This window comes from Lipotes vexillifer, unplaced genomic scaffold, assembly GCF_000442215.2.
Source record: "Lipotes vexillifer unplaced genomic scaffold, Lipotes_vexillifer_v1.1 scaffold694, whole genome shotgun sequence".
In the NCBI taxonomy this organism is placed as follows: domain Eukaryota; kingdom Metazoa; phylum Chordata; class Mammalia; order Artiodactyla; family Lipotidae; genus Lipotes; species Lipotes vexillifer.
The window spans coordinates 234,021-261,539 of NW_006775690.1; the positions used below are offsets into that span (position 1 = coordinate 234,021).

Here is a 27,519-nt window from a genome sequence, read left to right on the forward strand (position 1 = left end):
GCGCACAGAGAATGATTTGGAAAGGAAAAGAAGGACACAGGATTGGGTCAGATTAGGGACCGTACAGAGTGGTATGGAAATGAGAGTCTGTACAAGTGAATGGGTGAGACCTGGGGAAGTTTGGTCTGCTGTCAGTGACTGAAATAAACATGGAAATGAGACCTGGTAGAACCTAAAAGTCCCTTTAAAAATGGGAAAAAAAATGTTAACATACACAGAGCTAATACAGAGTACATGAACCCCCCTTATATAACTGTCATCCAGCTACAACAATAGTCAACTCATAACCACTCTTTTTTTCCCTGTAACTTCCAGTAATTCTGTGTTCTGCAAAGTGATCCAAGACCCTCACGAGATAATGTGAAACCAAAGTTTCACAGAAAAGTGCTCACTGATATTTTCTGTTCTGTTCCTTTTCTTCAAATAAATTCTGGGTTGCAGAGCACTAAATGGATTTCGTGACAGATGAATAGGTTACAACTGGTAGTTGGAAAATTGAGGTTGAGGTTTGTAGTTAGGCTGCTTGGGTTGGAGTTCTGACTGTACCCCTCAACAACTTTGTGTCCTGTTACTTAATTCTAATCCTCACATCCCTCTTATATAAAGTAGTACCCACCTCCTAAGGTTTTTGTGAAAATTACCTGTATTTGAAATACTAGATATTAGAGCTTAACAGTGCTCTACACACCTAGAAAATATTCAGTTACTAGTAGATGCTATTACTATTTTAATTGACCAACCTGGGATTTGAATCTAGGTCTCTCTGATTGCAAAATCTGAGTTCTTATATTTTTAAATCTAAAATGTAACTTATAGACAGTTATAAATTTAAAAAAAGAAAATCAATCTAGAGATAATATATATTTTTCTTTTAATCATGCATCATAGTATTTTTCCCACTCTACATAAAATTGCAAACATTTCCATTTCTTTTAAAACAGTTTTCAAATAATATTCCACCATTTTGTTCTCTAGAGGCAGAAATGTTATGCTTCATAGGAAAGATACTTACCTAGTTCTAGTTACGTAGTCAGTGCACAAATTTTATTGCTACTTTTAGAACTTTATTGTGAGAGTTTTGGTCAAATATAAAAGTCATGAGAATGGTGCAGTGAAGTCCCCCATGTCCACATCCTTCAGCTTCAACAGTGATCAACTCCTGACCAGTTTTGTCTTACCTATACCACCACACACTACCCATTCTATCCCCATGTTATTTTCAAGCAAATCTCAGATGACTTATTATTTTATTCTTAAAGATTTCAGCATATGTCTCTAAAATATAAGGAATCTTTTTAAAACAAAAGAACAATATCACTATCAAACCTTAAATATAGTTCTTTAATCTCATGAAACTCCTTAGACTTAATTTCAAATTTCATCATTGTTCAAACTGTCTCTTAAATGATTATTTTAAAACTAGTTTCTTTGAGTAAGGATGCAAATGACGTCAATATATTGATATTCATTCATATGTCCTTTGAGTTTCAAATTTGTGGCTCTCTTCTCCTTTTCCCCCTCTCTCCCCTTCTTACAATTTATTAGTTGTAAGAACTGGCCATTTGTATTTTATAGTTGTAACAGGGATCAGCAGAGGCTTATTGCTATAGGATGGAGAGCTGAGAATGGTTTTTAAAGTGTTTTTTTTTTTTTAAAGCAACAAACCTTATGTAGCCCCAGATGACTGTTTGATCTGTGGTCTTTTATATTCCCACAATCTGGATTGTCATGATTGCATCTCCATGGTGTTGTCTAATATACTGTTCTATTTCCTCTATTTCCTTTAGTTGGTAGTTGGATCTAGAGTCTTAATCAGATTTAGGTTGTTTTTTTTAAAACTCATTTTTTTCAGTACCTCCACGATATTTCTTTCTTTGTTAAGTCATATTTATTAAGGTGTCTTTTACATATAATAATATGCTACTGTCTTAAGAGTGTGATTTGATGAATTTTGACAAATATACACAACTGGGAAAACCACCATGAGAATCAGGATATAGAACACTTCCATCATTCATTCTGCACCTTTCTAGTCAGCTCGCTCCCCTCAGGCACAGCTTCTGACAACCACTGATCTGCTTTCTGTTACTATGATTTTGCTTTCTCTAGAATTTTACAGAAATTGAATCACACAGCATATAGTCTTCACTTCCTGGTGTCTTAGCATAATTCTTTTGTTACTGAGTATATTCTGTTGCATGGCTGTACTACTCTTGGTTATCTGTTCACCAGTTGATGTGCATTTGGACTATTTCCAGTTTTTGGCTATTATGAAAACTGATTTTTATTTTATTTTTAATTTTTTTTTGCGGTACGCGGGCCTCTCACTGCTGTGGCCTCTCCCGTTGCGGAGCACAGGCTCAGCGGCCATGGCTCACAGGCCTAGCCACTCCGCGGCATGTGGGATCTTCCCAGACCAGGGCATGAACCCGTGTCCCCTGCATCGGCAGGCGGACTCTCAACCACTGCGCCACGAGGGAAGCCCTTATTGTTTTTTTGTTCAAGTTTTTGTGTAAGTTTTGAGTGAATATGTTTTCATTTCTCTTCGTAACCAACTAGGAGTAGAATTGTTGGGTCATATGGTAAGTGTATATTTAAATTTGTAAGAAACTGCTAAACGTTTCCCTGTATGACTATGCCACTGTTAGATCCTACTAGCATTCGGTTGTTTCAAATCCTCATTAACACTTTAATTTTAGTTGATATTTAATTTTATTATTCCAGTAGTTACGTACTGATAGCCCATTGTGGTTTTCATTTGCATTTCCCTAATAAGTACTGATATTGAGCCTTTTTTTCATGTATTTATTTGTCACCCCTATATTTTCTTCGGCAGAGTGTTCAAATTTTTGCTCTTTTTTTTTTTTTTTTGCGGTACGTGGGCCTCTCACTGTTGCGGACTCTCCTGTTGAGGAGCACAGGCTCCGGATGCACAGGCCCAGCATGGCCGCTGGACTCATGGGCCCAGCCGCTCTGCGGCATGTGAGATCTTCCCGGACCAGGCACGAACCCGTGTCCCCTGCATCGTCAGGTGGATTCTCAACCACTGCACCACCAGGGAAGCCCTTGCTCATTTTTAATGATGTACTGGAATTTATCCTAGTATGTGGAATAAATCCAATTTCACATTAAAAAATATATAGTTATCCAGTTATCCCCAAACCATGTGTTTAAAAAAGAGCCCATTCTTTCCCACCAGTAAGAGTTTATACTTTTATTGTAAACACAATTTGTCTATTTAAATCTATTTCTGAACTTTCTGTTGTGCTCCTATGAAGTACAGTTTTTTTTGTTTTTTTTTTTTGTTTTTTTTTTTTTATTTACGGTACGCGGGCCTCTCACTGTTGTGGCCTCTTCCATTGGGGAGCCCAGGCTCCGGACGTGCAGGCTCAGGGACCATGGCTCACGGGCCCAGCCGCTCCGCAGCATGTGGGATCTTCCCGGACCGGGGCACGAACCCGTGTCCCCTGCATTGGCAGGCGGACTCTCAACCACTGTGCCACCAGGGAAGCCCCCTGAAGTACAGTTTTTTGAATCCTAACTAATAGGACTTAACAAAAAATCCGTTTTCTTTTTATTTGGTTACTTTGTCAGATCTGAGCAATAATCTTACATGTTATAAAAAATTATTCAAAGTAGCTTCTTTTCTTTTTTCAGTGTTGATACTTTGTTATTAGCAATGAAAATCATACATTTCCTTTTTTGTTCTGAGGTTTTATTTGCTAAAATATTAACACTGTAAATGTACCTTTGGGTAGAGCAAAGAGCTTGATGAGAATTAGTGATGCTTATTATTATCATTTCATAAAATCTGACTTTTTGGTTTGTTTCAAATAATTGTTAACTCAGTTCCCATGCAACTTCCTCTCTAATCTGTGTGAAAGGAGAGAATAACTTTTACATGTTTACATTTATCTATAAATGAGAGCTGAGAAGAGAGGTAGGAGATTCAGTCCCACATTACTGTTTTAAGTATATTATAAAATCAGTAGCTATTTTCTTCTCATCTTTTTCCCTCCCAGATAAAAAGCTTATAATTCATAGAAGGAAGCTTTAAATAATATTTAGGGTTCTTTTTGGTTTTCTTTTTGCTAGTACTTATTTAAAGACCAACTCTCTCTCTCTCCCTTGAGGATACCAGCCAGCTTCTGTGCTTAGAAAATTATTAATCTTTACAAGAAATAGAATAGAAGATGTCTTTACCCACCTTTGTCAATTAACTCAGTTCCTTTTTGCTTTCAGTCTTTTCTTATGTCTCGCCATTTCGACCAAATGGTTCCTCCAGGTGTACTTATCCCCCGTTAAGTAAGATAGTTTAAGGAATTTGTAAGATGCTTGTTGCTAAAAGAACTATCCTGGTTTCTAGAAGAACTTTGGAGGGAAATTGTGATTCATCAAGTAATCCCTATTCTAAAAGCTTCCTGGAAAGTAAGATGTACGCACTCTCCACAGAGACAGTATGTGTGATAAATAGGTTCCCAGGTCAGTGGGTAAGAGTGTTGCCAAGAAAAAGAACATTCAGAATTTTAACTTGGGGTGCAACAGTCCATCTCCCTAATTTGTCTCATCTTGGTAACTCATTTATCAAACATTTACTGAAGTTTATTTTTTCTGCTTTCTTTTAATGCTGGTGAGTCTATATTACCCTATGATTTAAGAATTCATGCTACTGACATTTGATCCTACGGTCAGGGATTTTTACAGCCCAGGTACCAGAGAATGATTGCTTTCACAGAGTAGAAGCCTAGATGAGACCACTTTTTATTCTTTCTAGATCTTATAGTCTTGCTGACTCGTCTCAGTACTATGTATTGAAGAATTTCTGTACTCCATTCTCTTTTCTGTTCTAGTATCTTTATCACATAGGTCTCGGTGTTGTGGTTTTATACATTTTAATGTTAGAGTGAGTGTTCTGTCATAACTCTCTCTTTAAAAAGTAATTTTTCTGGGTGTCTTATGTAATTATGCATCCAGATGATCCACCCTTACTTTCCAAATAAATTCAACTTATGAATTGATTTACAGATTACTGACTCCTTCAGTATTAGTTTTTTTTTCTTAAGAAGAGATCTTAATTTATACCACTCAGTAAAGTTTTATAGTTTTTTCATAAAGTTTTTTTAGTTTATTTTTATGGTTACTCTTAAAATTATATAATCTAACTAGCTATTGATGTTACTCTGAGAAGCTATTTATTTCTGTGTGCTTAATGAAAAACCATCTTAAGGAACTGTAGTAATTCAAAAATATTTTTGACAAAATTGTATCACTTGAAATGATGAAAATTTGCCTTTCTGATGCTGAAATCTCTTATTCTTCTTCCCTAGTTTTACCAAATAGTACTTCCAGAGTGATGGTAACCACCCTGTTGATAGTGGACATCAGTGTCTTGAGTCTGGCTTTGCTTTTTATATTTTGTTGATATTTTGGCATAAAACATGATACTGTCTATTGGTTTGAGAAAGTGTTTTTAAAAGTCCTAAGAGAGATTCGTTTTCTAATCAGGACTAATTTCTTAAACTTTGGTACCCTTTACTAGATTCCTTTTATTGATTCTGTTTCCACCTAAGATACATCTTTTTTTTTTGGAGGGGGGCATGCTGAGAGGCTTGAGGGATCTTAGTTCCCCGACCAGGGATCAAACCCAGGCCCTGGCAGCGAAAGTGCTGAGTCCTAACCACTGGACTGCCAGGGAATTCCCAGATATGTCATTTTTAATAGGATCCCATTGCCTACTATGTTGTTTAGTCTCTCCACTTTTGGTCCCTGTTAATCAGAACTCTGAATTGCTGTATACAGGTTCCTTTCCCCAAATCAGTTTTGATCATGTTTTACTTATATTCCAGGGAATTGTAGCACTGTAACATGTTTCAGTGTTATGTAATGAAAAGTCTAGACTTCTTAGGCTATTTATTATCTGTATTTCTTTGTGATCAGAGCATATGCCTTTCCAGTACTCACCTCTGTCAAGGACTTTGAAGGATCTGAGATCTTACCCTGCTTACAAGCTAACAAGTTAGCCTGCTATGGTTTCATGGATCCTGGCAGAAGATACTAGTCTCCTGGGAGTCAAGAACAGTTTGTTACTCACAGCAATAGCAGTGGCCACAGTGTTATCATTTTTCTTGTACCAGTTACCTAAGCCCCAGTTCCCGCAGGGTGAGAAGAGGGCCAGGTGACACCTGTACACATAGTTAGTTGCATTACAGGAGAGACCCTAAACATTCTCTGGAATCTCAGCCTACTTGTTTCTTTAATTCATCCCTTCCATTCTGGCCCCCAGCTTTCCCTCCACATCATCCTGATTTAAGACTCCATCTCAAACAGATGCTTTCTTCCATACCCCCCCCCCCCCCGCCTCTATGGACCTTGTGTCTTTGAATGTGCTGCTTATTTTCTGTGTTCTCCTATTTCAGATGCTCCAGTGATACTTCTTGGTTTGCGCAGTGGCTTCAGCCTTTCTTTTCTCTTTACACAATTTGTAAATACTATTGTCTTTCCTGCTATTCTGTGCTTTGGTCAGTGTCTTAGTGTTTACAAAGTGCCTGCAGAGATATTATTTATTTTTTGTCTCTTACAAAACACACACAAGCAGTGTATTGGTTAAGAATGTGTTCAGTTACAAGGAACAGATGACCTATTTCACAGTGGGTGTAATGGATAGAGTTTAGTTTCTGTTTATGGGTTGTTGGTTTTGTTTTTTTTTATTAATGTAAAAAGTCTGGATAGATAACACAGGTGGTGATTCGGTTTTTTAAACAGCACCCTTTCATGTAAGCTTTTCCATATGCTCTTCCCATCATCTGAAATTCTTTTTTTAATATCTGCAATTCCAAATTAAATGCATTTTTTAAATTGTAAATTCTTCTACAGAGTGTTTGTAGAAGACTTACTCCCTAGGTGAAGATACTCATAGGCTACTAAGGTAGAAAATGGCCTTTAACATTAAGTTATGTGCGCACGTATACACACACACACACACACACACACACACACCTTCAGTGGCCTTTATTATTAAGTTATCTGCACATGTACACACAGACACACACCCCTTTCCGTTAGACTCTACATTCCATGTCTGTGTGGTGTGTCTTTTGTTACCTTCCAAAAAGTGCTTTAAGGTAGTCCATTTACTTGAAGATTGAATGATGAAGAAAGAGTGAACCCTACCTTTAAGCAAACCTTGTCACTGGTAGTTAGAGCCTAGAGCCTGGAAAGATGTTGACAAGGGTGTGAATGTGGAGGTTTGGATTTTAAGCAGATAATTTAGTTTATAGGAATTAAATGTACCAATTGTTGAAAGGAGCACTTTTATTGTGTAGTTTCTGAATGCTTAGTATTTCTTTTTTTTTCTTAATGCTATCAAATGTATCTTCACGTACTATCAAAACATTTTATTAATATTATATAGAAGTAAAATGGAAACTATTCTTTCTTTCAGTGCTTAGATGAATATGAAGATGATGAAGCTGGGCAGAAAGAGCGGAAACGAGAAGATGCAATTACACAACAGAACACGATGCAAAATGAGGCTGTAAGCTTATTAGATCCAGGCAGTTCCTACCTGTTACAAGTGAGTATTTAAAAAATTCTAGAATGTCACTAGCTATTTTAACAATTTTTAAGTTACTGTTAATAACTTTTCCAATTTCATTTTGGTTACATCAACTCCATTTAAGTACTTTCAATGGATTTAACCAGTGATTTTCCTTATATCTAAATACTTTTTGACGTAAGCAGTATTTGGTCCTTAGTTCCTGATCAGTGAATATTTACTGACTAAGCAGGTTTAAACAGTATCCGTTGTAAAAATAAGCAGGAAAAATAATTACCCTTTTGCTCTTAAAAAAGTAAGGATTAGTGAGTTTTAAGTGAGTGGAAAGTTCTGTTCTAGGCTGATATTTGCATTAGAATTATGTAGCAAATAAAGAGTTGAATAACAAGTGTCTACCAAGTCAAATGTTTAAACATAATAATAAAACACAACATGTAGTATTGTGAATTGCCAGAAACACCCATATTTCTGTGTAATTATAAAATACTTTTTAAAACAAAATTTAAGTCAGTTTCCAATTAGCTGTTATCTTGGCTTCTTGTAGCACAGAAAATTGGGAGCTGTTGGCATTGGGGTGCCTGAGTTTAAAGCAAATCACTCTTCAGAATCATTTCATATAAACTGTACTTTGGGAATTATCTTGATATATCTAATCTTAAATTAATTTGATGACATTTTGAGATCGTAAGCTACTGTGTTGTCTTTTCAGAGTTCCAGCTTTGACTTTTTAAGTGCATTTTATTATGATACTACTCTAAAAGGAGTTTCCGAGCAGTACACATATCTCCCTGTTTTACTGATGAAAAAAATGAAACGTAAACTTGTCTATTAATTTGCAAGGTTATGATAGAAGGCATTTGGCAGAGAGAGGCAAAATATTTTGAAATGGTTTGGATGTGAATGCAAAACTTCTTTTTCCTCTGCTCTTTGAGGCAGATACATTGATGCGAAGAATGGTAATGTGGGTTTGTCTGTGCCCCTGTACCGCAGTTGCTACTGCTAGAATACCCTATTATAACATAGTGTAAGCTAACCAGCAGTGCTTCTCTCAGCACCTCTGTGACTGTTCATAATCTAAAGTATCTTTGTATGCTTTGTTTTTGTGTATTACAGCAAAGTTGAAATTAAATCTGTGCCTATTCCAGGTGAAGAAATAGGCTTAATTTATTGGGATAGAGACAATATAGCATTTTGATTGAGTCTAGAACTGGTTTCAGTTCTTGGTCATGTCACTTAACATCAGGCAGCAGCTTTTGGAAAGAGGGCTGATTTCTTTCTGTTCCTTACCCAGTCAAAGCTGAGGAGCCTAGTGTTTAGTTTATTTCCAAGTTTATACCCAGATATGTAGCAGTCTCTGCTGATGCGGACTCTCTGAGGAGCTTTCTGCCTTATCCAGTTTATCTTCTTTCCTGTAGCTTTTCTAATCTCTTCCTAGGTCTGCCCTTCATTTCTCTCATTTTTGTTTATTTGTTTGTTTCATTAGCAATTAGGATGTAACTCACTGATGATCTTGGTTTTAAGTATGTATATTCCAGGTTATGTGCTTAGGATGAAAGTGAGGCAAAAATTCTCCCATGGATCCCAAATTGCCACATTGAAGTTGGAATGGGAACAGGAACTTTTCTGTCTACATAGTTGACCTCTCTCTGAGTTACTACCTAAACTCACATATTCTATTACTCAGATAAGATATAGATTTTATTTATAACTCCAACTTCAAAAACAACAAAAAGAGAGAGAAAATATTGGCACCATTGGTTGTTTTAAGGTTTTTCTTGAATAGGACAGAGAGATTTTGTTTCTTAGCATTATGTATGTGAATCAGTTAAACAAATTTTTTAAATGAAGAATGAAATGGGAACATGAATTTGGCATAACAGTAAGCTCTGTGAAAGGTTAGAGTGTTTTAAGTTTCTGTTTGGCATTTTTCAAATAATATGGAGTAGTGGTAATAAAAAATGAGCCTTTATATTTTTTTCTTATATTTTTAGCTATGATTTTACACATTTTTAACCATGTTTTTTTCCTAGATAATACGCCAGTTTTTAAAGTAATATATTAATTCTCTGATTAAATAACACATGATCAATTAGAAAATTTGAAAAAAATGAAAATGTAAAAGACGGGAAATTACCTAGTTTGGTCTCCTTATGTATTTTATAAACTGTTTATTAAATTTTAAACTTTAGGCTTAATTAATTTTAAAAGAAGCATACAGTCACATGCTAAAAAATGGAAAAAGCATAAGAAGGTGCATGGTAAAAAGTCTTCCTCAGCTACCTGGTTACCTTCTTTGGAGGCAACTAGTGCTTTCTTTTCTTGCACATCCTTCTAGATCCTTCTTGAGGTAGTCCATAAACAAATTTATGTCTATATGTGTGTATATATATGTCTATATATGTATTCACTAATTTTTAGCACACTGTTTCGCATCCTGTTCGTTTCATTTAATATTGTGGAGTACATAAAGAGCTTCCCTATTATTTTTTTGTAAACACAGAATATTCTATTTTATATATGTATCATAATTTTTCTAACTAATTTCTGTTGATGGTCATTTAGGTTATATATAATTTTTTGCTTTTACAAACAATGTGGTGAAAACCTTTTAATATATGTTCTTTTGCATATGTGTGTGTAAATCAGTAGGATAAAACCCTAGCACTAGAATTTCTGGGTGAAAAGGAATGTGCGTTTGTAATTTTGATGGTATTGCCATCAAAATTGGTAGTATTGATGTATTGTAGGTGTTATAGCATGAACATTTTTTTTCATGTTATTCAAAACTCTGTGTATTATTTTCAGTGGCATAGAATTTTCTTTTTTAATGTGTGTAATAGGTGACACAAATTTCCTATTAATACAAATCCTCAGTGGTTAAACGTTTTTACTATTATAAGTCATACTGGAATTAACATATGTGGAGATTAAATAAGCTTTTTGTGTTTTGAATTATTTTCTTTGGCCAGATTACCAGAGATGAATTTATTGGGCCAAAAGCCATAAAGCATTTTTAAATTTTTTATTTATTTATTTTTTGGCCGCATCTTGCAGCTTGAGGGATCTTAGTTCCCCCAGGGATCGAACCTGTGCCCCCTGCAGTGAAAGCACAGAGTCCTAACCACTGGACCTCCAGGGAATTCCCCATAATGCATTTTAAAGATTTTAAAAATTTCTGATACATATTGCCTAAATTACTCATGAAGAAAAGTTTATCAGTTTATGTAAACAATGGCATTTTGTGAGAGGACATTTATGAGTTTTATTTTTCTCCTTTCTTTGATTATTTATTGATTTGCCTTTTAAAACAATCTCAAGTTTACTGAAAAGTTGCCAAGTACTGTACAGAGAATTTTTTTCCCTTAAAATGTTTGAGAGTAAGTTGCTAACTTGATGCCCTGTTACCCCCAATACTACACTGTGTGTTTTCTACAAACAAGATCTCCTACATAACCACAACACAGCTCTTAAAAATAGGAAATTAAAATTGACACATTCTTTTACCATCTAACATATTCAGCCATCATCAGGTTTTGCCAGTTGTCCCAGTCATGTCCTAAATTATAGCAAGAGGGTCTAATTCAGAATCACATGTTCTATTTAGTCACTATATCTCTTTAGTTTCCTTCAATCTGATACAGTCTTTCCTTAACTTTCTTAAACTTAACACTTTTTAAGATTATAGGTCATTTATTTTGTGATGTGACCTTCAGTTTGGGTTATCTAATATTTACTTATAATTAGATTCAGGTTGTATGTCTTTGTCAGGAATATCACAGAATTGGTGCTGTGTTTTTCTCGTTGTGTATCCTATCAGGTGACACATGATTTTAGTTTGTTCCATTGCTGATGATGATCACTTTGGTCGTGTGATGAAGGTGGTATTTGCCAGGCTTCACTGCCCCTTCTTAATAAGTATTTTGTGGATAAGTGCTTTGAACCATGTAGATATCTTAATCTCCATCAAACTTTCTATTTATCTCTGTCCATTTATCTATCATCTATTTATATCTGTATATCTGTATCAACTCACTATTACCTATTTTATCTGATGGGTTTTACTTACCATCAGTATTAGTTTTCTATTGCTGCTATAACAAATTACCACAAATTTGGTATCTTAAAATGACACAAAATTATCAAGTTACACTTCTGTAAGTTGGAAGTCTCACTGGACTAATAAAATCATGGACTGAAATCAAAGGCTGAAATCAGGGCTGCATTCCCTTCTGGAGGCTATAGGGGAGAATCAGTTTCCTTGCCTTTTCCAGCTCCTAGCGGCTACCTGTATTCCTTGTCCCTCTTCCTCCTTCAGAGTCAGCATTGTGACCTTTCGTCTTTGCCACATCTCCCTCTCACCTTCTTCTGCCTCTTTCTTCCACTTTCAGTGACCCTTGTGATTACATTGGGCCCATCAGATAACCCAGTATAATCTCCCTATTTAGTGGTGTTGATTAGCAACCTTAATTTCCCTTTGCCATGTAGCCTAATATATTTAAAGGTTACAGAGATTAGAATGTGAACATCTTTTGAGGGTCATTATTCTGCCTACCACACCATCATTATTTATTTTAATAGTCACATTATCCCAAATTTGGCCAGTGAGAGCCCCTTTAACCTTTTGTATCCTTTGCTACATCTCCATCATTCTTGGAATACTTCTTTGTTTTCTGGCATAATAAGATAATGCAGACTCATCTTTAGCTTCTTACTCCAGTCTTGGAAGCTAGCAGCTATTTCTCTAAGGAGCCCTGATTCCTTTTACTGGAAAATGATATTGTGAAGCCAAGATCTGGGCTGTAGTTATGTTCATGTTATTGAGATGTCACCATTTGTAGTCCCTCTCTATGTACAGACCTACTGTGTGTGTCTCTATGTACATGCATACGTATACCTATCTGTTTGTCTGCTGCCTGCCTACCTACCTAGGTAACTACATCTATCTATGTAGATACTGAAACTAATTTATACCAATATGGCCAATTCTAATCTGATATCACAAGGCTTAAATATAGTATTTGTAACTCCCTTTTGTGACACTGAGGAACCTGTTTCCCGTTATTCTTAATGTGTTTTCTTATTTAGTCAATTCCCCTATATGTAACCTATTTCCCATTGCCACTCCTTCCCCACACTTATGCCCTCCTTACCGCGAGTGGGTTCTGACATCATACGTTGGCTTTACCTTGTGCATGAACACTCTCCTCTGTTTCTTCAGGCTTGGGCATCCCTTGTGAAGCTGCAGGTTGCCCTGCTTGAGTTGTGACTCCTCACACCAGTTCACCCCCTCTGTGGATTCCGTCCTTACCCTGCTTAGCTTCTCCATCCTGTGACAGGCTGCTCTTCCTTAGGGTCTTTCTTTGTTCCTGCTCAGACTGAGACGTCATGCTGGATTACTCCTCCATGGGGGACCCCTTATCACCTGATTGGGTTTTGACACCTCCAGGCCAGGCTGCCACTCTGTGGACACTCTCTTCATCCTGTTTGGGCTCCGGCACATCAGCCCTGGTCATGCCCTACAGAGATGCTCTCCACACCTTGCAAGGGCTGTGAATTCTCCATGCCAGGCTGCCTTTTTTTTTGCGGTACGCGGGCCTCTCACTGCTGTGGCCCCTCCCATTGCGGAGCACAGGCTCCGGACGCGCAGGCTCAGCGGCCATGGCTCACGGGCCCAGCCGCTCCGCGGCATGTGGGATCCTCCCGGACCGGAGCACGAACCCGCATCCCCTACACCGGCAGGCGGACTCTCAACCACCGCGCCACCAGGGAAGCCCCAGGCTGCCTTTTTTGAGGGAACATCTTCTTTACCCTTCTGGGGCTCTAAATCCCCATTTTGGGCCCCCTTCATGAATGGATGACCATCACACCCTGCTTGGGGCTCCCAGTATCCCTTCCTGGGACTCCCTTTCTGACCTTGCCTCAGGCCTGATAACCTGACTTCCCTTTCGTGCTTTGTAGACCCCTCCTCATTCTGCTCAGGCTCTGATTTCTCATGCCAGGCTAAGTCCCCCTGCTGTATGGATGCTGTCCTCAGTTTTCTCGGACTCTGATTCTTTTTGCCAAGCAGCTCTTCTTCATGGAGTGTTCCGGTATTCTGATACCCTGGTTGGGGCCCCCTTGTTTCCTCCCCACCTTGCTCTGCCCCACCTAATGGCTTTAGGACTAAGGCGTTCAGTAAAGGAGGGGAATAAAGAGCTTTTCCTTTTTTTTTTTAATTGAAATACAGTTGCTATACAATACTGTACAAGTTACAGGTATACAATATAGTGATTCACAATTTTTAAAGGTTATACTTCATTTATAGTTACAAATATTGGTTATTGTTTAGTTTTTCCTTTTAAATTCTTTGTTAATTTGATAATGTCCTTATTTTATTCTCATTTTTAAAGTTATTTTTATCAATTGTACATTACAGATATTCTGTTCTGCATTCATCGTCAACATTGTATCTTAGTACATTATATATACCAGTATAGGTATTTTAAAGTTAGTCCTGAGGGCCGGTTACCATGGTATGCCATAGTTTACTGAGGGCTATACTGAAGTTATTCAAGTTTATTTGAATAACTTCAGTATTATTTTACTATATTCTACTGGGCCTGTATTTGTCTGATCTTATTTCACATATGCTTTTATATTCGTTTATACTTTACAAGTGCTGATCTGCCACTGCACCTGTAAAGACAATGTTCGTGGAATTTCCTTATTGACCATTCTAAGCTTGAATGAAGCAGAATATTTTATTTAAACTCACATAAAACAGTTCGTGCTTTGCCAACATTTTCTAAGCCCTACATAGGTCTTTCCCCCTCCCTTTTGTAATATAAACCATCCCATTACAAGAAAGATTATTTCAGGGAAAGTATATTTTAAATCAGTTGTATAATAAACTTTAGGGTTATTGGAAGGTCTAATTACATAGTCTTTGAAACTTTTAAGACCAATATAGTTTTAGCATTCATATTTTTTACAAGCAATTTCAGTGATACTGAAGGTATTTCTTCTCCGCCCACACACTTAGAATGGAATTTTCAACTTTCACAGTTATAGTAATTATGAAGTTATCACTCTTTGCTTGGAAATCTTTGTGGTCACAGAAATATAGAGGCTTCTAGTTAACAAATCTAAGGTTTATATTTGTGTAGAATTTTGTATTAATGTATAGAAACAACAAGAATTTTCCTCCTTAAAGTTATAAGGGACTCTTTTACTGCACTATAGGGGCTGATTTTTTTTTCTCTCTAACATTTCAGTTTCCTCTTTTTGGCAGGGCATAGTTAAATTCCATCTGTAAATGTGAGTCTTGAATACACATGAGAAGCAGGCTACCACCCCTTCCAATCTCAGCTAATATTAATATAGTCTATCCAATTTGGGGAACATTCCATTGTTAAGCAATGGAATTTTTTATATCTATATAAATTTATTTTTTATTTATTTATTTTGGACTGCATTGAGTCTCTCTTGCTGCACGTAGGCTTTCTCTAGTTGTGGTGAGCGGGGACTACTCTTAGTTGTGGTGTGCAGCCTTCTCATTGCGGTGGCTTCTCTTGTTGTGGAGCACGGGCTCTAGGTGTGCGGGCTTCAGTAGTTGTGGTACACAGGCTCAGTAGTTGTGGCTCGCAGGCTGTAGAGTGCAGGCTCAGTAGTGTGATGCACGGGCTTAGTTGCTTTGCGGCATGTGGGATCTCCCTGGACCAGGGCTTGAACCTGTGTCCCCTGCATTGGCAGGCAGATTCCCAACCACTGCACCACCAGGGAAGTCCGTAAGCAATAGAATTTGATTACTAGAGTCACTGTGAAATAACATTTAGTTACAAAATGTATAATCTAATAAAACTGCATTCAAATCTGACCAATAAACAGTAAGCTTAAGTGTTGTCTAATAAAAAGCATATTCAAATCTAACCAATAAACAATAAGGTTAAGAGTTGTTGGTCTGCTTTAGAATCTTAGCTCTTGAATATTAGTTATACAGAAATAGGCTTAAATTTAATTGTTTATACATCTTGGACATGAGCATGGAGTAATTTGATCAAGTATGTCCGAGTTGTAATTTGATCAATTGCACCAAACTAGCTGTAGAGAAAATACCTTAAAAGTTGAGATATGTTTTAAGTCACTAGTTGTTTAAAAAAAAAAAAGCTGTGAGAAACGTAGAAAACAGGTATTATACAACTTATTAGTATACTTAAATGGAAACTTACCTGATAACTGACTTTAAGTCATTTATAGTTGGGTCAAAGTATAACATTAGTATAATGCCACGATAGTGTAGTGTTGCTGAAATAATCCTCCATCTCACCTTTCTGTATTTATTAAAATTCTACTCTAAATGTGTATTAGTCTTAAGTTTTATCATGTTAGGGGAAAATGCCTACTTTAAGCCTCAGAAATATTATTTATTGCCAGGTTGTTTCTACCATTACAATCAATATATCAGTTACCCACAAATCAGTAAATGCAACAAGGGCTATTCTTATTTAGTAATTTTGCCTATTTCATTGCAGCAAGAGATAGTCTGGATAATCAAGCTGATGTCATGTTTTGAAATATTTCAGTTATAACCAAAGTGAGAGAGGTGTTATGTTTTGGAGCTTAAGGCATTATTAGCATTTTTTCTAATGCATATTTAGACAGATACCATTCAAGTTCTGTGCCTTAAGTTTTAGTTCATATAGAATAAGAGTAGGGATTTTATGAAAGAAAACCTTGATAAAATGTTAGTTGGAATACTGTTTGTGAAACTTAAGGGGAAGAGTTCCATATGGAATCATTATTATCTACATTCAATAAAATGTACTTTGAGTGCATACACATAACCTTAGTATTTCTTTCTGCTTTATCTAAATAACCAGTGATTAAACATTTAAATCTGGTTACTATGGTTTCAAAAATAGTTTTAAAGGGACTTCCCTGATGGCGTAGTGGTTAAGAATCCGCCTGCTAATGAGGGGGACATGGGTTCGAGCCCTGGTCCGGGAAGATCCCACATGCCGCGGAGCACCTAAGCCTGTGCGCCACAGCTATTGAGCCTGCACTATAGAGCCTGCAAGCCACAGCTACTGAGCCTGCATACCACAACTATTTAAGCCCGTGTGCCTAGAGCCCGTGCTCCACAACAAGAGAAGCCACTGCAATGAGAAGCACGCACACCACAGCAAAGAGTAGCCCCCGCTTGCTGCAACTAGAGAAAGCCCGCGAGCAGCAACGAAGACCCAATGCAGCCAAAGATAAATAAGTAAAAATAAATAAATCTATAAAAGAATTATTTAAAAAAAAACCCAATGGTAATTGTTCCAATATTCTCTATCAGTAGTTTTATGGAATACAGAATTGTGTGCTTATACACATACCCAAACTGATATGTCATTTCTTTTTTTACTTTACAGGAGCCATCTAGAACAGTTTCAGGCAGATACAAAAGGTAAGAATCCTTAAGTTATGACTAACAACATATTGTAGACATAAGTGTAATGTCTTCCTGACCATGTCTTAACTAACTAGAACTGTTTCAAGCAGCTGTTTGAAAAATAAGAAACCTTAATATTGTGCTCTTAAAAAGAAATTACATCGTAGGCAGGAGTGTAGTGTCTTTCTGACCATGACTTATTCGGACATACTCTGCAGTCTTTGAATACTGCACACACCATGAATTTGTAAGGGTTTGATGAACTTAGCAAAAGAAAAACGGAGTCATTTTCCCTTGTGTATTTAAACACTGAAAATACAGATATACCATCTGTATTAGTCAGCTTGGGATACCATAACAAAATACCATAGACAGGATGGCTAGAGCAGAAATTTATTTTCTTACAGTTATGGAGGCTGTAAAGTCCAAGATCACAGTGTCAGCGTGGTCTGGTTCTGATGAGGCTTCTCTTCCTGACTTGCAGAGAGCTGCCTTCTTACTGTGTCCTCAAATGGTGGAGAGAGAAGGGGTGGCTTCCCTGGTGTCTCTTTTGATAAAGACACTAATCCCATCATGAGGGCCCCACCCTCATGACCTCATCTAAACCTAATTACCTCCCAAATGCCCTGCTTCCAAATATACCATCACATCAGGGTTAGTGCTTTCAGCATATGAATTTTGGGAGTATCCAATTCATTCTGATCTTAGTTCATTCAGGCCACTATAACAAAATACCACAGACAACAGAAATTTATTTCTCACAGTTCTGGAGCATGGAAGTCAGAGATCAGAGTGCCAGCAGGGTCAGGTTCTGTTTGGTGAAAGTCCTCTTGCCAGTTGCAGGCTAACAGCTTCTCACTGTGTCCTCACATTGTGGAAGGGGCTAGAGAGCTCTGTGGGATTTCTTTTATAAGAGCACTAACTCCATTCATGAGGACTCCACCTTTGTGACCTACGCACCTCCCAAAGCCTCACCTCCTATTACCCTTACATTGGACGTTAGGATTTCAACAGAATTTTGGGGGGGACACAAACATTCAGACCCTAGCAAGTCCATAGCACCAGCTATACACAAGGAGTAATGCTTTTATCAGAAAATGTGTTTGAGTGTGTGTGCACATGTATAGGAGGAAAATCACAATTAAGTATAAGTTGTTTAACGGAGATGACTGAGATATTAGCTTCTTTCCCTGTTGAAGCCATGAAGGTTGCAGAAGGTGTGGTCATGCTTGTGCTAATAATTAATGGAATAATGGTAAATCTTATCAAGTGCTTATAATGCCCAAGAAGCTTTACATAGAGATCTCATTCAGTTCTCAAAGTTATCTTGTAAGGTAGGTACTGTAGGTATAATATTTACTTTTATTTTGTAGGTGAGTGAAGTGGGATAAAGAGGTAGAATCATTTCACTGTGCTTACGAAGCTAGTGAACAGAAGAGTCTGGATTTTAACTCGGGCAACCTGACTCCAGAACCCACATGCTTGCACAAGACAATCTACCTAGATTTATACATATAAAACCTCTGTCTTCCCCTACTTTTATCTTAAAGTTTAAAATATTTGGTTAAAAGTTGTGGTTATTATAATTCATCTAAAATAAAACATTGATTAAGAAGAGCTCTAATTTTAATACTAAGTTATTATATAGATAAAATTCAATGTTTAACTTTTTAAAAAATAAATAAATTTATTTATTTTTGGCCGAGTTGGGTCTTCGTTGCAGTGTGTGGGCTTCTCATTGCGGTGGCTTCTCTTGTTGCAGAGCGTGGGCTCTAGGTGCGCGGGCTTCACTAGCTGTGGCGCAAGGGCTTAGCTGCTCCATGGCATGTGGGAGCTTCCTAGACCCAGGCTCAAACCCATGTCCCCTGCATTGGCAGGCGGATTCTTAAGCACTGTGGCACCAGGGAAGTCCCAGTGTTTACCTTTTAAAAGAGATAAGAAGGCCAAGGTAATCAACAATTGACTAAGTAGATCTGATATGTTTGCCACTGCTGCTGCTTTTATTTTCATTTCTGAGTAATTTTGATGTAGATATAATGAAACTTGTACTTGGTAATTTTTACTTAACATGAATAGTTTAAACTGGAAAGACTCTTTTTTCTTTTGCTAGCAAGCACTGCCAGTCAAGCAGCTTTGATTTGACCTATTTTCAGGCCACATTTTCAAACCAAAAGAGTTTTTATGATCAGTTTTTGGTTTGGGGAATAAAAATAAACTTCAGTAACTTATCAAGTTTGCTGTATCATTCATACGTATTTAATCCTTATTAAATTATAAACCTTAAATTATAATTGGCACTTTTCAGATTTGCATTCTTTAGTTAGAATCATTAGGGGAATAACTTACAAATCCTCATCAAAAGCTTTATTTACATATTGTGTTAAATTAGGTAGAAAATTGATTCCACATGATGTATGTTTTTATTTTTAAGCTTTTTTTTATTGGAGTATAATTGCTTTACAATGTTGTATAAGTTTCTGCTGTACAGTGAAGTTAGTTAGCTATATGTATACATATATCCCCTCCCTCTTGGATCTCCCTCCCCTCCCCATCCCACCCATTTTTTAGACCATTATTTTACTTGTGACCTGTTCATATACTTGTTACTTCTTTATTTTCATAGCCTAAAGCACATGGTTTGTTACTTTTCAGCTCTCAAAGGTTTAGCCATGTTTAATACTGTTATAAAACAAACAACAAAAAATTTTTTTTAAAGTTTCTAGTCATTATTCATGGACTCATAGCAACTCGTAGTTGAACACACACCAAATAAAAACAAACACAAAATCTAGATCTAAAATTATCAATTCCTTATCTAGAGGAATTTGTTACATTGTATATCAACAGTTCATTACTTTCATTAATCTGTCAGCAAGTTGTAGCAAAGACTGGAGAATGTATGTTTTTTGGAGAAGGGTGTCTGCTGAGAATTGGGGGTGAGAAAAGGAGGAATGGGCTAAAGGATAGAAATTTGGCTTTATATGTTAGAAAATATTTTCAGTGAACCAAATAACTTATGATATATATATGACTAGACAAACTTAAAAAGTCATTAGAGGGTATAAGCCACCCACAAGACTAGTTTGTGTGCTCTTGTAAATTATGGATTAAATATTAATTTTTTTCTTACAAATATCAAGGATGTACTTTTTAAGCATTGAGTTTGTTAAGCAGTCACTGTAGTTGAGCTCTATTTTATTGAATCAACTCTGTTTACCTAGAACGTCTCTTAACATATTCACTGAACTCCTTTTTAAAACATGTTTAAATAACTTTGGATAATTATTTGGAGGGGGGGGGTCTTGAAATTTCTGAAACTCAAGGTTTAAGAAGGATGGATCAGTGGTTATGTATTTTTGGGTTTTTTTTTCCCCCAATGTGTAATTTTCTTAGTGGAATGTATACTTGGTTAAGTTTATAGTGATCTCTTTAGGATAATTCATTGTACTTAACATACCAGAAATGAACAAGTATGATAGCCCCTAACTGGAGAAACTTAAATTTCTAACAAGGAGATAGGTTATAAGCTATAACATATTAATATAAAGTTATAATACAGGCATTAAACTGATCCTTTAGAAAACCATTAATTATAGGAATTAATAATTATAGGAAAATTATTACCTATTTATGTTAAATGGAGAGAGGGAAAGCATATTACGAAGAGTATGGTATAAAACAACATCTATCATAATATGTATAAGCGTTCTTAACTTGAACTCTATTGATGAGCTGCTAAAATTCTATGTCAAAGAATATCATGGTTATCTGGGAGAAGAGCTATATTTTTCATCAGATTTTCAAAGAGATCTGCAATACAAAAAGGTTATGAACTACTAATATATTGTAGAATATAACAGCCATTATCTCTGGGTTGGTGGAGTTACTGGAGATGTTGATTCATGCTATCTGTTTCCCACAGTGAATATGTATCACAATTTTAATAAAGAGTCTGAGAGATGATTTTGATCTTTAGTTGTTGCTGTGTGTGTGTGTGTGTGTGTGTGTGTGTGTGTGTGTGTGTGTGTGTGTTTAAAGGGAGAGAAGACCTACCCGGAGTGAGGGACTGTTTGGGACAGTGGTGGTGGAATTGAATAAGGTAGTGAAACATTAAAAATATGGAGACCAGTCATGTACTTCTTGGTTATTTAGTAATTCCCCGACTTACGTAATACTTCTAAATATTTGGTATCCATTCTAAAACTAGGATTTTACTCATGGGTCTTGTATTTCTTCTAATTGCTAAGGTTTAAAATATCTATTTTAGTGGAAAATTCCTTTAGCTGTAATCTCATAATGCTGCCAATCTTGTTCTCGTGATAGTTTTATGCCCCAACACAACACCTTCTAGTCTTTCCACAGAAAATATGAAAATTCCCAGAGGCGGAAAATTTCGGTAAATGGTAGTATTTATCTTTGATGATACTGTTTATTCTTTTTCCTCTTCTGCACATTATGGTTAATACTTTGTAGCTAAGGGCAGAGGGGGATTCTTTTTGGAATTGTATTGGTTAGAGATTTGTGTTAACATTCCTGAATAGAACGTTACAATCTTTTTGGAGTTAATAAAACAATCTTTTATTCTGGGTATTTTGCGCTGTACATATCCAGCCCTCAAAAATAGGTTAAAAACATTTCTGTTTTTATTTATTTATTTATTTATTTATTTATTTGCGGTACGCGGGCCTCTCACTGTTGTGGCCTCTCCCGTTGCGGAGCACAGGCTCCAGACGTGCAGGCTCAGCGGCCATGGCTCACGGGCCCAGCCGCCCCGCGGCATGTGGGATCTTCCCGGACCGGGGCACGAACCCGTGTCCGCTGCATCGGCAGGCGGACTCTCAACCACTGCGCCACCAGGGAAGCCCCTGTTTTTAAAATAAACAGAGCTAAATTTGGTAATAAGATCAAGTTAACACAGTTATTCACAATTATGACAGTGTTCTTTACAGACCTAATACCTAATGGGGATAAATCACTGATTATGTTTTTCAGTAATAATTATTCCTTGTTTTGAGTTTGTATGATATTATCACTTGTGTATTGACAGGCCTAATAGGAAGGATTTTTAAAATTGTTAATAGGTTAAACTTTTTGAAATGCTGTTTTAAGCTTGTACATCAAGCAAACAGACATATTAAGGGATATCCACATTTTTAGGTTTCCGTTTGTAGTTGTCAGCATTGTGGTTTCTACTTGAATAATCTGTGGTTGATGCAGATAAGTGGACTTCTTTTTAAGTGAAAAGAGGTCCTTTAAAATGATTCTAATGCTCTTTTATAACATGATAGATAATGGCTTTGGTGATACCTTACCCTCTTGATTTTCTTCCTACCACTTTGCCAGTATTTCCCAGTTTTTATTTGTAGTTCTTCCTTTCCTGTACTTACTCAGCTTCCTTTCCTGTACTTCCTGTTGGTGTTACTCAGCTGTTTGTCTTAGACTTTATTCTCTTTTTGTTCTGTGTATTTGTTCTAGAAATTTCTTTCACTCTGGTGACTTTGGTTACTGTATATACCTACGTTGATGATTCTAAATCATTAGCTCTATATCTGTATAACCAACAACTTTCAAATATCTACTTTTAGAAATCTTAGAAGCATCTTAAACTCAGCATGTTCAAAAGTAAACTTGTGAAACTTAGTAGATTTCAGTAGTTGGTATCAAAATCCATTCTTTCTCAAGTCAGAAATCTGGACATTGCTTTTGACTCTTTCTTTCTTCCTTCCTTCCTCCCTCCTTCCTCCCTCCTTCCCTTTCCTTTCCTTTCCTTTCCTTTCCTTTCCTTTCCCTTCCCTTCCTTTCCTTTCTTTTCCTTTCCTTTTTCTTTCCTTCCCTTCCGTCCCCTCCCCTCCCCTTTCTTCACAACCTCACTTAAATTCAGTCATTGTAGCTCCAGTGCCAACCCACCAATCTAGGGCACATCATCTCTTTTTTAAAATAAATAAATAAATAAATAAATAAAATTTTGGCTGTGTTAGGTTTTTGTTGCTGCGTGTGGACTTTGTCTATTTGTGGCGAGCAGGGGCTACTCTTCGTTGTGGTGCCCGGGCTTCTCATTGTGGTGGCTTCTATTGTTGCAGAGCACAGGCTCTAGGTCTGTGGGCTTCAGTAGTTGTGGTGCACGGGCTTAGTTGCTCCGCGGCATGTGGGATCTTCCCAGACCAAGGATCGAACCCTTGTTCCCTGCATTGGCAGGCAGATTCTTAACCAGTGCACCACCAGGGAAGTCCAGGGACACCATCATCTCTTACATAGATGATTACAATACCCTTCAAACTGGTCTCGCTGCCTTCAGTTTTGCTCATTTCCAGTGCATTTTATTAAAATGATTCTGTCACTTTCCCTGCTTTAATGACTTCCTGTTACCTTTAAATGAGTCTAAACTGGTCTCCAAGGCAGGGTGATGCACAAGATAATGTTAGGATGCAGGAGGGAAATATTAGATCTTCTGTTTGTATTTACCTTTTAATCTAAAAGACAGTAAGACATTTACAGTCATCCCTTGATATTCACGGAGGGGGGATTGGGTCCAGGACCCTGAGGATACCAAAATCTGTGGATGCTCAAGTCTCTTATATAAAATGGTGTATTTGTATATAATCTATGCACATCCTCTTGTATACTTAAATTATCTCTAGAATGTTTATAGTACCTAATACAGTGTGAGTGCTATATAAATATGTTTGGCTTTTTGGAAACTTCTGGCATTTTTCCCCCCTGAATATTTTCGATGTGGGTTGGTTCAGTCTGTGGATGTGGAACCCACAGATTCATAGGGCCCACTGTATACTTAATAGCTAGCACTATGTACTTGTTATTTATTCCCTTGTTCTATGTATCAGATAATTATTTAGTATTTGAGGTATCCTGAGGAAAGTGTGCTTTGTTCACTTTCTAAATGTTGCATAATAGTGTAATTTGAATGGTTAGATGGATTTATGAATTATTATGTTGTTTAACTAATACAAAATGGATAGGTCGGGGGGGAATTTAAGGAGAATATAAAAACAAGTATATAAACGCAAAGGTGATCATGTGGTTGTTCAGTTGGCAAGATACATAAAATCAGATCTGTTCTTATAAATTAGAAAAAAAATTTGATGCTTGCTTTGGAGTTTAAGTGAAAATTAAAAAAACTTTAAATTCTTACTGTGAGACATCTCTTTCTGCTGTTACAGACATTAAAAATCAAATATGCATGCTCATTTTAGAACTACACCTTCAAATCTCTATCACAAAGAGTTAAAATAAGTTCCTCAGAAGTAAAGCAAATTCAAATTATACTTTCATTAAAAATACTATAGTCGGGCTTCCCTGGTGGCGCAGTGGTTGAGAGTCCGCCTGCCGATGCAGGGGACACGGATTCGTGCCCCGGTCCTGGAAGATCCCACATGCCGCGGAGCGGCTGGGCCCATGAGCCATGGCCGCTGAGCCTGCACAGCCGGAGCTTGTGCTCCGCAACGGAAGAGGCCCCAACAGTGAGAGGCCCGTGTACCGAAAAAAAAAAAAAAAAACAACTATAGTCAATTTTTGTGAAAACAAAAAAATTTGTACCATAAATAATTAAAATGTATATTTAGGGACTTCCCTGGTGGTACAGTGGTTAAGAATCCGCCTGCCAATGCAGGGAACGCAGGTTTCATCCCTGGTCCGGGAAGATCCCACATGCCATGGAGCAACTAAGCCCATGTGCCACAGCTACTGAGCCTGCGCTTTAGAGCCCACGAGCCACAACTGCTGAGCCTGTGCACAACAACTACTGAGGCTGTGCACCACAACTACTGAATCCTGCCCGCCTAGAGCCCGTGCTCCACAACAAGAGAAGCCACTGCAATGAGAAGCCCGCGCACCGCAACGGAGTAGCTCCCGTTCGCCGCAGCTAGAGAAAGCCTGCGCACAGCAACAAAGACCCAACGCGGCCAAAAAAAAAAAAAGATGTACATTTAAAATTCTTTTCACCCCTTTATGTTATATTTTTTGTGATACAGATAATATTTTAACAATATCATATTATAAATCATATTATTTGATTTCTATATATGTTTGTATAATAAAGTATATATGAATATGTAATATATAACCAAACATAATGATACTGTAAATCGATTATAAAGATAGTAGATAAATATAGATACCAATGTGTATGTAATGAATAAATTTGGAGACCATTAGTTGAAATTCTTCATAAAAGAGCTTTCAGGTCTCCTGCTTGCTTTTCCAGTGCCATATCTTGCTTTCAGGTCTCCTGCTTTCTTTTCCAGTGTCATATCTTATCACCCCTATATTTACCTTTCATGCTTTAGCCATATTGGATTTTTCTTTTTCTCAGAGGGCCACGTACTCTTTGTTTCTAGATATTTACACATTCTTATTCCTCTTTTAAGTCTGAGTTTAAACATTCTTTAGCATAATGCTGCTCAAAGTGTGGTCCTTGAACTGTTTGTAAGTAATCCATGACAAGGTAAGAATAAAACTTGAGAGTAAATGTTTAGAAGCCTGAACTGCATTTTAACATTGTCATCATCACACCTAAGTGCATGATAAGCAGAATCCTTTCAGAACAGGATATCAACTAGTTCAGGTGCTGTGGTACGTATGTGATTTTTTTTTTAATTTAAGTTTTTAGAGCAAAATTGAGGGAAAGGTACGGAGATTTCCCATATAAACCTGTCCCCACACATGGATAGCCTCCCCATTATCAACATTCCTCAATAGGGAGGCACATTTGTTACAATTGATGAACTTACACTGACACATCATAACCCCCCAGAGTCCATAGTTTACATTATGGTTCACTCTTGGTGTTGTACATTTTGTGAGTTTGGACAAATGTATAATGACATGTATCCATCACTGTGGTAGCATTTTAGTCTCTCATCTTTTTATTCTCTCCATAGTTTTGCCTTTTCCACAATGTCATATAACTGAAACCATACAGTATATAGCCTTCTCAGATTGGCTTCTTTCACTTAGTAATATGCATTTAAGTTTCCTTCATATCATTTCATGGCTTGATAGCTTATTTCTTTTTAGTGCTGAATAATATTCCATTTTCTGTAGTTTATTTGTCTATTCACCTTGAAAGGACATCGTGGTTGCTCCCAAGTTTTGGCAATTATGAATAAAGCTGCTGTAAACACCCACGTGCAGGTTTTTGGGTAGACATATGTTTTCAGCTCCTTTAGGTCAATACCAAGGAGCATGATTGGTGGTAAGAGTATATTTAGTTTTATAAGAAACCACGAAACTGTCGCTGAAGCGGCTGTACCATTTTACATTCCCACCAGCAGTGAATAAGGGTTCATGTTACTCCACATCTTCACCAGCATTGATCCTGATTTTAGCCATTTTAATATGTGTACAGTGGTATCTCATTTCAGTTTGTATTTCCCTGATGATATATGATATGGAGCATCTTCTCATATGCTTCTTTGCCATCTCTATATCTTCTTTGCTGAGGTGTCTGTTAAGTTCTTTGGCCTATTTTTCAATCGGGTGGTTTGTTATTGTTGAGTTGTAGAATTCTTTGTATATTTTGGATAACAGTTCTTTATCAGATGTGTCTTTTGTAAATATTTTCTCCCAGGCTGGCTTGTCTTCTTGTTCTCTTAACATTGTCTTTCACAGAGCAGAAATTTTTAATTTTAATGAAGTCCAGCTATCAGTTTCTTTCATGGATTGTGCCTTTGGTGTTTTATCTAAGAAGTCATCAGCATATCCAGGGACTTCTATATTTTCTCCTATGTTAGTTATCTTTTAGGAAATTTTGTAGTTTTGCATTTTTCATTTAGGTCCGTGATCCATTTTGAAGTAACTTCTGTGAAGGGTATACGGTCTTTGTCTTATTTTTCATTTTTTGCATGCGGATGTCCAGTTGTTCCAGCATCATTTGTTGAGAAGACTGTTTTGTTCCATTGTATTGCCTTTGCTCCTTTGTCAAAGATCACTTGTGGGTTATTTATGTGAGTCTCTTTCTGCTTCCATTGCTGTTCCATTGCTCTATTTGTCTCTTCTTTCACGAGTATTGCACTGCTTGATTACTGTAGCTTTATAGTAAGCCTTGAAGTTGGGTAGCGTTAGCCCTCCAACATTGTTCATTAATATTGTGTTGGCTATTCTGGATCTTGCCTCTCCATATAAACTTTAGAATTAGTTTGTCAGTAGCCACCAAATAACTTGCTAAGATTTTGATTCGGCTTGCATTGAGCCAGTAGATCAGTGGGAAATCAAAGTTGGGAAGAAGTGACATCTTGCCAATATTGACTCTTCCTATCCATTAACAGGGATTATTTCTCTATTTAGTTCTTCTTTGGTATCTTTCATTTGAGTTTTGTTATTTTCCTTACGTAGATGTTGTACGTATTTAGTTAGATTTATACCTGAGTATCTCATTTTGGAGAGAGCTAATGTAAATGTATTGTGTTTTTAATTTCAAATTCCACTTGTTCAGTGCTAGCGTGTAGGAAGGGGATTGACTTTTGTACATTAACCTTGTATCTTGCAACCTTGCTTTAATTGCTTATTAGTTCCAGGAATTTTTTGGTGTGGATTC

The 27,519-nt window shown here is 36.9% G+C and overlaps 1 protein-coding gene across 1 annotated transcript in view; it reads left to right on the forward strand.

Moving 5' to 3' along the window:
• Nucleotides 1–27,519, forward strand: part of LOC103072638 (PRKC apoptosis WT1 regulator protein) — a 101,813-nt gene that overhangs the window by 62,665 nt on the left and 11,629 nt on the right. The window contains 2 exon segments of the mRNA XM_007450157.1: nucleotides 7,442–7,573; nucleotides 16,948–16,982. Of these exon segments, the coding sequence (XP_007450219.1) occupies nucleotides 7,442–7,573; nucleotides 16,948–16,982 (167 nt within the window).